The sequence below is a fragment of the Lampetra fluviatilis genome, chromosome 18, assembly GCF_964198595.1.
Source record: "Lampetra fluviatilis chromosome 18, kcLamFluv1.1, whole genome shotgun sequence".
In the NCBI taxonomy this organism is placed as follows: domain Eukaryota; kingdom Metazoa; phylum Chordata; class Hyperoartia; order Petromyzontiformes; family Petromyzontidae; genus Lampetra; species Lampetra fluviatilis.
The window spans coordinates 7,003,330-7,017,596 of NC_136292.1; the positions used below are offsets into that span (position 1 = coordinate 7,003,330).

General features: G+C 54.0%; 1 protein-coding gene across 1 annotated transcript in view; it reads right to left on the reverse strand.

Moving 5' to 3' along the window:
- Window positions 1–229: 229 nt before the first annotated feature.
- Window positions 230–14,267, reverse strand: part of PKDCC (protein kinase domain containing, cytoplasmic) — a 31,772-nt gene continuing 17,734 nt past the window's right edge. The window contains exon 6 of the mRNA XM_078864684.1: window positions 230–853. Within this exon, the coding sequence (XP_078720810.1) occupies window positions 230–853 (624 nt within the window). The remainder of the gene's footprint in view (window positions 854–14,267) is intronic.

Consider the following 14,267-nt stretch of genomic DNA (forward strand, 5'->3'; position numbering starts at 1 on the left):
CACACATTCCCATGCACCCACACCATCCCACAAACGCACACCTACCTCCACCCCATACCTCCACATGAACACACACATTCCCATACACTCACACCATATCCCACAAACCCACACCTACCTCCACCCCATACCTCCACATGAACACACACATTCCCATACACCCACACCGCGAGTGTCAGAACCTTACGTCGGGACCACGAGTTGAACGACCACGGCTACCCCCCCCCCCTCAACCTCTCGGCTCCTTATCCGCGGGAGCCGCCAGTCCGCAAGTCGCGGAACTCCTCTTGAGTGGAGACCCCCGGGACTTGGGAAAACTCTTTACCCCAAGACCCCCCTCGTCGCCTGCCGCCCCCCACCACCACACTCCCGCCACAGCCTCGTGGCGCCCCACGCTCGCGAGCCGCCGCTTACTTTGCGCGTCCGCCTCCATGCCGAGCCGGGCCGGTTCCCGCTTGGGCGCGCGAGGCAGGACAGCGACGATCCGGGGGGGGGGTCCCGGGGTCGGGCGGTCTCGCCTGGCCGCTCCGCCGCGATCCCCGCGCTCTGCCCGGCAGAAGCCTTTGGTAGGCCCCACGGTGGCGCCCGACCGCCCGCCCTCGGGGGCTCTCGGGGTAAGCGGAAGCAGCGGCAGCCGTACGGCTCGCGCAGGTCCCCGAGTTTCGTTGGCGGGGTCCCGCGCCGAGGGGGTCCCGCGCCGAGGGGCTCCGCGCTGTTGGGGTGCCCCGCGTCTCGCCTCGCCTCTCCACTCCGCGCCGCTCGAGCGCGGCCCCGCGCAGCGACCAATGGGAGCGCGCCGCTTGCAGCACGTGACTCGCACCGTCCAATTGGAACAACGCGAGCAATGCACGGCCTAAAAACCCGCCCGGAGTGTCCCACGTGGAGCGAAAGAGGGGACCCCGGGGGGGGGGGGGGTATCGGAGAGGGGACCCCGGGGGGGGGGACCGGAGAGGGGACCAAGGGGGTACCTGATCTAGACCTCCAGGGGGGTACCTGATCTAGACCTCCAGAGGGGTCCCGGGAGGGGGGGGGGGTACGGAGAGGGGACGCAAGGGAACCTAATGGGGAGACTCACTGGGACCCGGAGTTGATGACCCAGGGGAGCAGAGGGGAGCTACATTGGGGATTCAGAGAGACCGCAAGTCGAGACTCTGGGGGCCCAAAGAGGGGACCCTGGGGGCCGTGAAGAGGGGACTTGGGGTGGGGGGGCGACGGAGCTTTTCAAGAAGAGACCCAGGGGCAGCTTGAGTGATGATATTGGGGGGCCCAGGAGGGCATGGAGAGGTGACCCCAGGGGGGAGGGGTACCCAGAGAGATAACTCAGGGGGTCCGAGTGGGAACTATGGAGGGGATCCAGAGGGAAACCTAAGGGTCCTAGGGGGACCCAGGAATGCGACCTCAGGGGGTTCAGAGAAGACATTGCAAGGGGACCCAGAAGGACTTGGAAGAGAGGGGCCCTGTGGGAGCAGCTGATTGGTAGTGGATCTAAGACCACAGTCAGCACTGGGAGACCAAGGCAGGAGGCTGGGCGTCAACTCGGCCCAGCCTGTCATCATTCTGGGTCAATAAAATTAGTAACACTGTGAGAAGTCAGCAGTGGCTAACTCACGGATGCGTGTACGAAACCAACCATGCTAATCGGAAGTGCGGGGGAAGGACAACAAGCCAAATACATGTCCCCCATGGGAATGAGGACTATCCACCACTGGAACAGGGGGTGCGAAATAAATTAGTTCAACTCGGTACTCTGTGGCCATTTGGTCTCAAGTCTGGATCGGGGGGTGCGAGAGTGAAAAAGAGTTCATGATCTGCAGCAAAACAATCTTTACAACATCACACCGTAACCATCACCCTGACCAACAACCACATCACCATCCCTGTGAGGCAGGATGTGCAGTGTCTCGGTTGCGATGAAGGTGGCGGTGGAGCCCAAAACTCACACCCAGCTCTTTCCCTACCACTCACCCTGGTCATTACCACTAAGCCTGGTCATCCACACACCTACCACTAGCCCTGGTCATCCTCACACCTACCACTACCCCTGGTCATCCACACACCTACCACTCACCCTGGTCATCCACACACCTACCACTAGCCCTGGTCATCCACACACCTACCACTCACCCTGGTCATCCACACACCTACCACTAAGCCTGGTCATCCACACACCTACCACTAGCCCTGGTCATTCACACACCTACCACTAGCCCTGGTCATCCACACACCTACCACTAAGCCTGGTCATCCACACACCTACCACTAAGCCTGGTCATCCACACACCTACCACTAGCCCTGGTCATCCACACACCTACCACTCACCCTGGTCATCCACACACCTACCACTAAGCCTGGTCATCCACACACCTACCACTAGCCCTGGTCATCCACACACCTACCACTAGCCCTGGTCATCCACACACCTACCACTAACCCTGGTCATCCACACACCTACCACTCACCCTGGTCATCCACACACCTACCACTCACCCTGGTCATACCCACACCTTCCACTCACCCTGGTCATCCACACACCTACCACTAAGCCTGGTCATCCACACACCTACCACTAGCCCTGGTCATCCACACACCTACCACTAACCCTGGTCATCCACACACCTACCACTAAACCTGGTCATCTACACATCTACCACGAACTTTGGGCCAACTCTTAACACTTCATTCCACCTCTATGCCTCGTTTTAATACTTTTTCCCCGCAGAAAGAAGGACCTTGGTTCGATTCCCGATGTTGACGCCTTTCTGTGGGCAGCCTCTTATCTCTCCCTGTTCTGCATGGGTTTCCTTCCAGAGCTAAACATAAAACAACATAACTGATCATGGCCAAAACGTCCCGATGCTGAACAAGTTACCGGCAAATTATTTAATTTTGGATCACACTCATCAGCAACATCGCCCCTCTGGCAAAACCTCTCAGCACCCTCCTGAAAAAAACACAGTTACCAGTGTAAACGAACGTAAATGGTCAATAATTAATAACTCCATCACCTAAGTAACCCTAACCCAGCCACAGCCCCAACACTACCAATACACCCTTCACTCTAGGTCTGACCTGAACCGTAACATTAACAGCTTGCCCTAAGATATAAACGCCTTGCGCATCTTGTCAAGGATCAATATCTGAACGTTCGATGGCTTGTGCACCAGATCTTATTTATTCATGATGTACTTACAAAAAAATCCGCAGATTACCTGCTAGATCTCCTCTCTGTTTCAAAGAACAAATTTGACCTAAGGTCTACACTCATTCACCAGCTTCATATTCCCTATTGCCGTACATATACTGGAGGAAGGGCCTTTGCTATTGATGCCCCCAGGGTCTGGAATGCTATTGCCAATAAATTGCAACTTGAGTCACTACCTATGAGATCTTCACTGTAAACTGCTCTAGAGGAGTTGTACACCCCTAGCTGCCAGTGCTATTCAGTGGCCGAAAATAAAATGTTTCGCTCCGGATCATCGCTGCAAAGTATGACCTGTGTTTTGATTTAGTGTGCTGATCTTTAAAGTGCATTGAAAAATTATAATACTCCGATTGATGCTCCTGCTGTTGTGGAGTGACTCATGCAGCCAGCTATGGCTGCAGGGTTTGGTTGTACATGTTGTTTGTCGTTTATTGTGAAAATTTCGTCAGTTCCTATGATCACTGTTTCATTGCTTTATTTTGGTGATTTCGAAAAGTTTACTGGCTTGGCCATGTTTGTTTGTTGTAGTACGGAGTAAGACTGATGGCCTTAATCTAAGTTGTCTTGTGGTTGTTGTTGTTTGACTTGCATTCCACTGGGATTTTTGCACAGCGTTGGTGTACGGTGCTTTTTCTGCAATATTTTTGCTGTCTTTTCTTGGATTTTCTGTTTGCACTTAGTCACATATTCACTTTAAGATGTTTTCTTGTTCATTTTTTTTGTTTGTTGCGGTTGCACCCGATTCAAGAGCCGAATGGCTCACAGGGCTATACCTACTTAATGAACTTGAAATGAACTTGAATAAAAGGAGCATGAATCATCAACGCCAACTCCGTCAGTCATCTTCGTCGCAGTGCATTCTGGCTCGCCCGTCGAACGAAGGCAGCGGTCACCGCATCGTCGCGGGGCGCTTTCAGATGCGCTTCTGCGGCGGCCGTCTGGAATGCCTCTTTCCTAACCGATGAGGAAGCCAGTGGAGCTACGCACTTTCAACTCGTCATCTAGATTGACAAACTCACTTTTTGCAGGAATGATTTTTGTGTTTAATTTGTTGTCCTTCCCCCGCACACCTCTGATAAGCACGGTTGGCTGCGTACGGTGCGAAAGAAGTTCAACGTCGTACAGACCTGACACGAACCCGAGTATGAGCACGAACACCAAACACCAGCCCGAACTCTATTCTTATTTTCATTTCACCTTTATTTAACCAGGTAAAATAAAACATCAAGGTTAAACCCCTCTTTCGCGAGGGGGACGTGGCAAGAAGTCAGCAAAAATAAATCACCACACACACATACACACACACATACATACACATACACACACATACACACGTACACAACAACAACAACCGCCATTCACCACTAAGTGGCGGTGACGTCACCACGACGCTTGTGCCAGGCCATGTGCACCTTGAGGCCACGTGAAGTGTCGAACGCCTGCTGCAAGGAGGTCACGGGGCAGACCCAGGTGCCACAGGTCGACTGACTGAGACGACTGACTGATGCACCACCTGCGCTCCCTACTGTGCCAACTTGCTGTGCTTTAGACACCCGGCACTCCGCTCGTTATTGTGAGCGTTGCTCCTCCGCCCTCCGTTGTTGTTGGAGGGCGACTGCCTCCAACTGCCCAGTGGCAGCGTCTTTCACGAGCCTCCTCCACAGAGGCCGATCTTGACACCGCTGGTACCGGTCATCGGCAAGTCCACTCAGCTCCACATCCTCCTTTACCACATCACTCCATCTCTTCTCTAGTCCGCGCCCGTTTAGCCCCCTCTATCCGGCCGAACAAAAGCTGTTTAGGCATGCGGTGGCTGGGCATGCGGGCTAAATGACCCAGCCAACGCAGCCTTGCCTGCCGGAGGAGCTCACCGATGGGACTTTGGCCAGATCTTTCAAGGATATGTGAGCTCCTCACACAATCCAGCCTGGTTAAACCCAGGATGGATCGTAGGCAGGCCAGCCTAAATGTTCATAACCGGTGAAGATGCTCCATTAGGGGGGTCCACGTTTCGCAAGCGCAGAGAAGGGAGGGAATGACTGTTGCCAAGAAGACCTGAAGCGACAGACCAGGAAGCTTCCACACAGCGTTACGCAACCGATTAAAATATATTGCCGCTCGGCTGATTCGGAGTGAGATCTCTGCTGTCAAACCGGGGCCGGTCATGAGCACACTGCCCAGGTATGGGAAACTCTCCACTCTCTCCACAACTGCTCCATCACCGATTGGGAGTTGTGGGGGTGGAGTGCCAGATGGTACAACATACCCAGGCAGGTGTTTAGTTATGGTGGGGCTGATGGTAAGGCCCCACCCTCTTAGTGGCACGCTCCAGTTTCAACAGCAGCGCCTCCAACTCCTCCTCTGAGTGAACGGCAATTACCAAATCATCGGCATACATAACGTGGTTGATCAATAGGGAGCCATCCCTTGACCGCACCCGGGCATCGATCAGCCTCCCATTGAATCTGTACCAGATGGAAATTTCTCTGGTACAGCCATCAAAGGCTTCACGAACTACGTGGTCGAAAAAGATGTTAAATAATGTGGGAGCCAGAGGACATCCCTGTCGCACCCCAAGGTGAACAGTGAATGGCTCCGACTCCCGGCCACGTAGTTTTACCCGGGCCCGCTCACCATCATGAAGGTCTTTAATGAGCGTGAACAGAGGGTCAGGGACTCCGAAAGCACAAAGAACAACCCACAGCCCAGGCCTACTGATGGCATAATAGGCCATATACACACATAAAGACCCCTCGTGTAGCCTTAACAGACTGTAGTGGCAAGTGCTGTTAGCGAGCACCTATGAAGGCCAGAACGGTACACTAGGGGGTGGGTGGCCAGCACCACGCCCGCCCGCCTTTGTCTCCCCTGTGGCGATGTTTACACACCGCACCAGGTAGTCATTTGAGGTTGAGTCGACCTAGTGGAGGCCCAGGACCAGTTCAGATAATAGTTACTGGTGTAGGCCATTAGCGGAAATCGAACCCGGGTTGCCAGGTGCATAGCGCTAACCGCTACACTACCACTCCACATACAACAACAACCGCCATTCGCAACTAAGTGGCAGTGACGTCACCACGACGCTTGTGCCAGGCCATGTGCACCTTGAGGCCACGTGAAGTGTCGAACGCCCGCTGGCAGGAGGTCACGGGACAGACCCAGGTGCCACGGGTCGACTGACTGAGATGACCGAGATGACTGGTTGATGCACCACCTGTGCCCCCTACTGTGCCAACTTGCTGTGCTTTAGCCACCCGGCACTCCGCTGGTTGTTGTGAACGTCGCTCCTCCGCCCTCCGTTGTTGCTGGAGGGCGACTGCCTCCAACTGCCCAGTAGCGTCCTTCACGAGCCTCCTCCACAGAGGCCGATCTTGACACCGCTGGTACCAGTCATCGGCTAGTCCACTCAGCTCCACATCCTCCTGTACCACATCACTCCATTTCTTCTCTAGCCCGTGCCGCGCCCGTTTAGCCCCCTCGATCCGGCCGAACAGAAGCTGTTTGGGCATGCGGTGGCTGGGCATGCGGGCTACATAACCCAACCAACGCAGCCTTGCCTGCCGGAGGAGCTCACCGATGGGACTTTGCCCAGATCTTTCAAGGATTTGTGAGCTCCTCACACAATCCAGCCTGGTTAAACCCAGGATGGATCGTAGGCAGGCCAGCCTAAATGTTTCCAACCGGCGAAGATGCTCCATTAGGGGGGTCCACGTTTCGCAAGTGTAGAGAAGGGAGGGAATGACTGTGGCCGAGAAGACCTGAAGCTTCGTGCGGTGCGACAGACCAGGTAGCTTCCACACAGCGTTACGCAACTGATTAAAAGATTTTGCCGCTCGACTGATTCGGAGTGAGACCTCTGCTGTTAAACTGAAGCCGCTGCACATACACACATACATACACATATACACACACGTACATACACACACATACACACACATACACACACAATACGAACTAGTACTATACAAAACATAAAAAAACAATTACAATGGTCAATGACATTTTCTTCTATCGGAGCTTTGAAATCTTCTCCAGTGTTAAAATGTTTAGTAATTCATTCCAGGACCAAGCCCTAATCTAACCCAGCCCTAATATAACGCTAACACCCAACAATAACCCAAGCCCTGACGCTAAACCCCAACACGACTGCTACTACTAAACCCGAATACTAAACCCAGCCCGAACCCCCTAACGACCATATTAACTTAAACACTTTTTTTTACTCTAATCCTTCCCGTGACATGAACCCTTACCTCTAAACCCAACTCCGAACCAGAACGTAACTCCAAATGTCAACCCCTAAATCCTCCAGCACCACGGACCTCGGACTCCAACGTAAACCCTCTCAGCTGGCAGTACTCACTCACGCCGCCGGGTGGCGCTGTCGGTCTGTGGGTCTCGTGTGAAAATTTCCTCGACCCATCATCGTACTCGTCATTGCTCCGGGGCCGATAAAACGACTACTGCTCTGTGGTAAAGCGCCACTCGTCGTTGTTATTTATCGACTGCTCTTGTCAGAGGAACGTGCAATTTCCACCACCACCAGCACCACCACCCCAGCAGCAGGAACAAAAACCACTCATGGAGCGAGACACGGGGGGGGGGGGGGACTCACACCGTCCACTCACCGGGGCCGTGCGAGACACACGGAGGCCACGGCTCTGGCCATGGGAATGTGGAATGGTCTTAGGGTGATTCCGTTATCGCTTTTTGCTGGGCGCCTGTGTGTGTCCGCGAGCGTCTGTATACTTTTTTTGTAACACACTTACTGAGCAATCGTCCAAGGGGCCGTCCATAAATGACGTCACGCACCTAGGGGGTGGGGTCAGACATTTGTGACGATGTGTGACGAGGGGGGGGGGTGAGGAATGTGACGTCACATCAAAATGCGCAACTTTAAATAAATATAGACAACACGTTCTACTTCATTAAATATACTTTTTAATACATGGTTTCTCCTACAACATCAGAGTGCAGCGCCACATTAAATACGCACTACAATGACGATAGTTTAAAGCGATTTGAAGCACGTTTTATTTTGGGGGGGGGGGCAGAGCTTTCAAATTTGAGGGAGGGGGTCTGACTTTTTGTGACGCCGTGTGACGAGAGGGGGGTGGTCAAAAATCGTCCAAAATTGCGTGACGTCATTTATGGACGGCATCCAAAACGTCACGCGACCAGCAACAAACGGCACCGCCAAAAGGTGTGAGTGATAAGAGTGTAACACGGTTCTTGACTTGCTGAGCAGGGCTTGACACGAGCTGGGGATAGGAGCCGGTGAGAGGCTATTCCAAAGTGTCTGTGTGTGTGTGCCCCTTTCCGTGTCTCTGCGTGTACGTTCGTCTACGTATGTGCCTGCGTGTCCGCCTGCTCGCGTGTGAATGTTTGTCGGTGCGTCTGTGGTTGTCTCCCCCCTCCGTTGTGAGCCTGCCCGTGTGTATGTCTGGGTTTATGTTTGTCCGTCTGTCTGCCTGTGTTTCTGCTTGTACGTGAGCGTGTTTTTCTCTGTGTGTGTGTTGGTGCGTGCGCCTTTCATGGGGAGCGGTGGTGCGGCGGTTAGCGCTACGCTGCACGACGAACCAGGCGAACCGAGTTCGATTCCCGCTCACGGACAACACCGGTGACGATTAGCCGAAACGGTCCTGGGCCTCCCCTAGGTCGACTCCGCATCAAATGAGTACCCGGTGCGGTGTGTCAACATCGCCACGAGGGAGACAAAGGCGGCCGGGCGTGGTGCGTTGGCCACCCAACCCCCTCGTTTGCCGTGCCCGCCTTCATAGGGGTACTCGCTAACAGCACTTGCCCCAACAGTCTGCTAAGGCTACACGGGGCATCTTTGTCTATCTCCCTTTTTGTGAAAGTGCCTCTGTCTCTGTGTCTGTCTGTAGGTATGCGAATCTCTCTCTCCGTGCGTGTATCTAATTCTCTATCTCTGTCCACGTGTATATGTGTCTCTGTCCGCGTCTGCCTGCCCATTAGCCTGTGTGTACGACCTCTGTGCGTCTCCGTCAATCCCTATCTGTCAGTGTCTCTCTGTCCGTGCGTCCGTGTCGCTTTATCCGTTTGTCTGTGGGTCGTTGTGTCTATGTGTGTGTCTCAATGTGTCTGTCTGTAGATGATGTGTGTCTCTGTCTCGGTCTGTCTGTCTTTATCCGTGTCTCTGTGTGCCTGTCCATGCTGGTGTCTCTGTCTATGCTGTGTGTCTCTGTCTGTGTCTCTGTCTCTGTCTGTGTCTCTGTCTGTGTGCCTGTCCATGCTGTGTGTCGCTGTGTCTCTGTCCATACTGTGCTCATGCTGTGTGTCTCTGTCTGTGTCTCTGTCTGTGTCTCTGTCTCTGTGTCTCTGTCTGTGTGCCTGTCCATGCTGTGTGTATCTGTCTATGTTGTGTCTGTGTCCCTGTCCATGCTGTGTGTCTCTGTCTGTGTCTCTGTCTATGCTGTGTGTCTCTGTCTGTGTCTCTGTCTATGCTGTGTCTCTGTCTGTGTCTCTGTCTATGCTGTGTCTCTGTCTGTGTCTCTGTCTATGCTGTGTCTCTGTCTGTGTCTCTGTCTATGCTGTGTGTCTCTGTTTGTGTCCCTGTCCATGCTGTGTGTCTCTGTCTGTGTCTCTGTCTATGCTGTGTTTCTCTGTCTGTGTCTCTGTCTATGCTGTGTCTCTGTCTGTGTCTCTGTCTATGCTGTGTCTCTGTCTGTGTCTCTGTCTATGCTGTGTGTCTCTGTCTGTGTCTCTGTCTATGCTGTGTCTCTGTCTGTGTCTCTGTCTATGCTGTGTCTCTGTCTGTGTCTCTGTCTATGCTGTGTGTCTCTGTTTGTGTCCCTGTCCATGCTGTGTGTCTCTGTCTGTGTCTCTGTCTATGCTGTGTTTCTCTGTCTGTGTCTCTGTCTATGCTGTGTCTCTGTCTGTGTCTCTGTCTATGCTGTGTGTCTCTGTCTGTGTATCTGTCTATGCTGTGTGTCTCTGTCTGTGTCTCTGTCTGTGTCTCTGTCCATGCTGTGTCTCTGTCTGTATCTCTGTCCATGCTGTGTCCATGCTGTGTGTCTCTGTGTCTCTGTCTGTGTCTCTCTGAGTCCCCGTCTCTCCCGCCTCGGGCCCCGTCTCGTGTTTTCATTTCCATTGAGGCGGCACCGCATTCCAGCTCTCTGTTTGTACAACCGAGGCCATGGGGGGACCTAGCCTGGTGCTCCACCACCCAACAACCACTCAACCACTCTACACCCAACCACTCTACACCCCAACCACTCACCCACTCTACACCCCAATCACTCAGCCACTCTACACCCCAACCACTCTACACCCCAACCACTCTACACCCCAACCACTCAGCCACTCTACACCCCAACCACTCACCCACTCTACACCCCAACCACTCACCCACTCTACACCCAACCACTCACCCACTCTACACCCCAACCACTCACCCACTCTACACCCAACCACTCACCCACTCTACACCCAACCACTCTACACCCAACCACTCTACACCCCAACCACTCAGCCACTCTACACCCCAACCACTCACCCACTCTACACCCCAACCACTCACCCACTCTACACCCCGACCACTCACCCACTCTACACCCCAATCACTCAGCCACTCTACACCCCAACCACTCTACACCCCAACCACTCTACACCCCAACCACTCAGCCACTCTACACCCTAACCACTCACCCACTCTACACCCCAACCACTCACCCACTCTACACCCAACCACTCACCCACTCTACACCCCAACCACTCACCCACTCTACACCCAACCACTCACCCACTCTACACCCAACCACTCTACACCCAACCACTCTACACCCCAACCACTCAGCCACTCTACACCCAACCACTCAGCCACTCTACACCCCAACCACTCACCCACTCTACACCCCAACCACTCACCCACTCTACACCCCGACCACTCACCCACTCTACACCCCAACCACTCACCCACTCTACACCCCAACCACTCACCCACTCTACACCCCAACCACTCACCCACTCTACACCCCGACCACTCACCCACTCTACACCCCAACCACTCACCCACTCTAAACCCAACCACTCTACATCCCAGGGGCGGTGTGGACGACTTACAGGGGGCGGTGTGGACGACTCACAGGGGGTGGTGTTAGCTGGACAGGCTGCTGGGGGCGTGTGCGTGCGTGTGTCTGTCCTCGTCTGTGTCTCTGTCTCTGTGTGCGTCTGTGGGGAGCGACAGTGCAGCGGGTTAGCGTGCTCCGCGAGTTCCCGTACCGCTCATGGCCAACACGCGGTGACGATTATCTGAACCGGTCTTGGGCCTCCCCTTCGGTCGACTCAGCCTCAAATGGGTACCTGGTGCACAATGTCAACATTGACACTGAGGAGACAAAGGCGGCCAGGCATGGTTCTGGCCACCCAATCCCCCGATGTGCGGGGTTTGGTCTTAATAGGCGCTCGCTAAAAGCACTTTCCCCAACAGTCTGTTAGCGCCACGGGGGGGGGGGATCTTTGTCTATGCTGATAAGGCACGAATGTCGAAACTCGTGGAGAATGTGCTTGCTTGTGTCATGGCAATCGAGCCTGCACGCGGTGTGAGTGAACTAGTGGCCACGGGAGGTAATGACAGGGGGAGTCAGTTGTGAGTGCGAAGGGACCGGTGGCTACAGGAATGTTCGAGAAGGGGGCGTGGTCAAGTGACGGAAGAGGGCGGTGGAGCGGCCGTCCAATCAGCGAGAATGATCGAGAAGGGGGGCGTGGCCTCGTGTCGGTATATAAGGGGGAGATGCGCGGGAGACTCGGGGCTGTTGCAGTGGGGGTCTCCGCCTGACGTCAAGTGACCGTGTCTCCAATAAAGTGCCACCTCAAAAGAAGTAAGTGTGTCAAGTCGTCATGACACCTGCATTGAACGATTGATTCGAACGAGCCTGATTCTGCTGATGGAGCCATTGACTGTCTGAACGCGGTGCAGTTTGCCGCCAATGAACCAAGTGCTGCTGAAATTCTACACACCCACAACGCAGTGTGGTTGATAGGATGTGTAAAAAAAAAATACTGCGTACTTGTAATCTGTAAAGTGGAGGGGACGTTTATGTACGTGGAGGCGACAGTGTCTTCTCATTTACACAGCTACCTGTATTCTGCACAAGGATGCTCGTGCTTCGAGGTCGTGCTACGTGCACGTGGCGTGCTCTCGACTCGGCACCGTGCGTTTCGTCGCGCGAGGGGAGCGAGAAGCGTGCACGAGGGCCGTGTCCACGGGACGTTTATTGCTCCGACAATAAATACGGGAGGAATCACAGTGACGAGTAACATCCGGCGTGTACAGCTCACGCAGTCTCAGCCTCACAGCCCCTCCCCCCACCCACCGAGTACTCACTTTATCGACCCCGCAGAGATGACGACCTGTGTGTGTATGCTGAACTTCGTTCGCATCGTATGTAGCCAACCGTGCTAATCGGAGGTGCTCGTCGACGATGATGATGACGATTTCACTTCTTTGCGCTCCGACATAGCCAAACAAATTAAACTGTCACGTGGTGTGCCAGATGTATCGATTAGAATCCTGATTCCGACTTCCTGGATTGTCACTCCGACTTTCTGCATTTTGTCCTGAAGATGCTTGACGCAGTTTCAAGCGAAACGCTGCCCTTCTTAATTCAACAACATCGGCCGTCAGAATTGCTCTCCGAACTTACGGGCGGGCGACCGAGCCGAAACGATCATAATCGGCACGTAGTTAACACGCTTGTACACCACGTGACAAATTAATGTTAGACCGTGTCGGGTGGTGGAGGGTTCATGATCACACACATTTAGTGAGCTCATGGCGTGGCCTAACCCCCAATAAGCAATTATGAATCAGAGACGACGATGAACTGTATGTGTTGACGTAAACGAGACTCATCCTGGTCACGCAAACTCAACTCGATTGTCCCCCGCGTTAACTTCCCAGCCAAAACATTTCCTTGTGGCCGCACCTAATTAGGCTTCGTTGGCGAGAAACCTGGAAGAAGGAAAAAAACAATCACGCGCACGGATTCCGTCACCATTTCCCACACGCGGTGGCGGCGACGCGGCCCCGGCGTTCGCCGCTTGTGTCAGGGGTTACGTGGTTGGAATCCAGCAAGCCGCCCTAGTTAATACTGCAGTTTGCATTGACCGCACTAATGCTACGCACCGTCTGCTTCACAGTGGACGTTCAAGATCCCCCCCTGCCGTCATTCTGAAAGAGTGAGCCATTGTGCGCCGGTGTCACGGTACAGATTTGGAAAGTAGATTACACCGCGAATTACTCAACAGGGATTACTCAGCAGGAGCAGCAGAAGCAGCATCGCCCCCTACGGCGAAACCACCCCAGACTGCGTCCATGAAACCCAACGGCAGCACCTTCCTTAGCGATATTCGTGCGCTCGCTACAAGAACGACAGCGTGAATAACCAACACGTGCAAAAAATATGATTGTGATCATTATTAATTAATGAACGAACGATTATGCTTTGTCCTCGGAAGTGTTTAATCGGCGGCAATTGCGGAAGCGCTACGCATCGGAAGCGGTGACCGTGGTGGGCCGTGCGGTGAGGCCACGGGGACGGTGCGGGGGGCGGGGTTGGGGGGCGACTTCTCGGTCCACGTGGCCGGGCGCCCTCCAGGCCGAATGGGCCCTGACAACAACGCGACTCTTGAGCGTCAAAAGTCGTTGCATCGACGTCAGCGAGAGTCGCCGTGACCCTGGCGCTGCGGCCGGACGGAGAGCCGATGGAAAAAAAACAGCATAGTGCTTGACCCGTTCCAGTAAGAGCACAGGAGGCGTTAAGATGTTCAAACGCCGAATAGACCCCGATCGTCGGCAAGGCATCAAGGCCGCATTCACCACACGCATCCACGCTTGCGGTAAAACATGCAAACAAACGCGCTTCGATAATATCGTGTGCATTGTCCTTGGAACCGATTGACCTACACCAGACACGGCCTCCTTTGCGGCCTTTTCTCCACAGCAGTGTTAGGCCAGAGAACGCCACGAAGGCAATGGAGCCGTCTTCTTCTTTTTCCATCATCTTAATATCGTCCCATGAACATGGGAGTTATTGCATT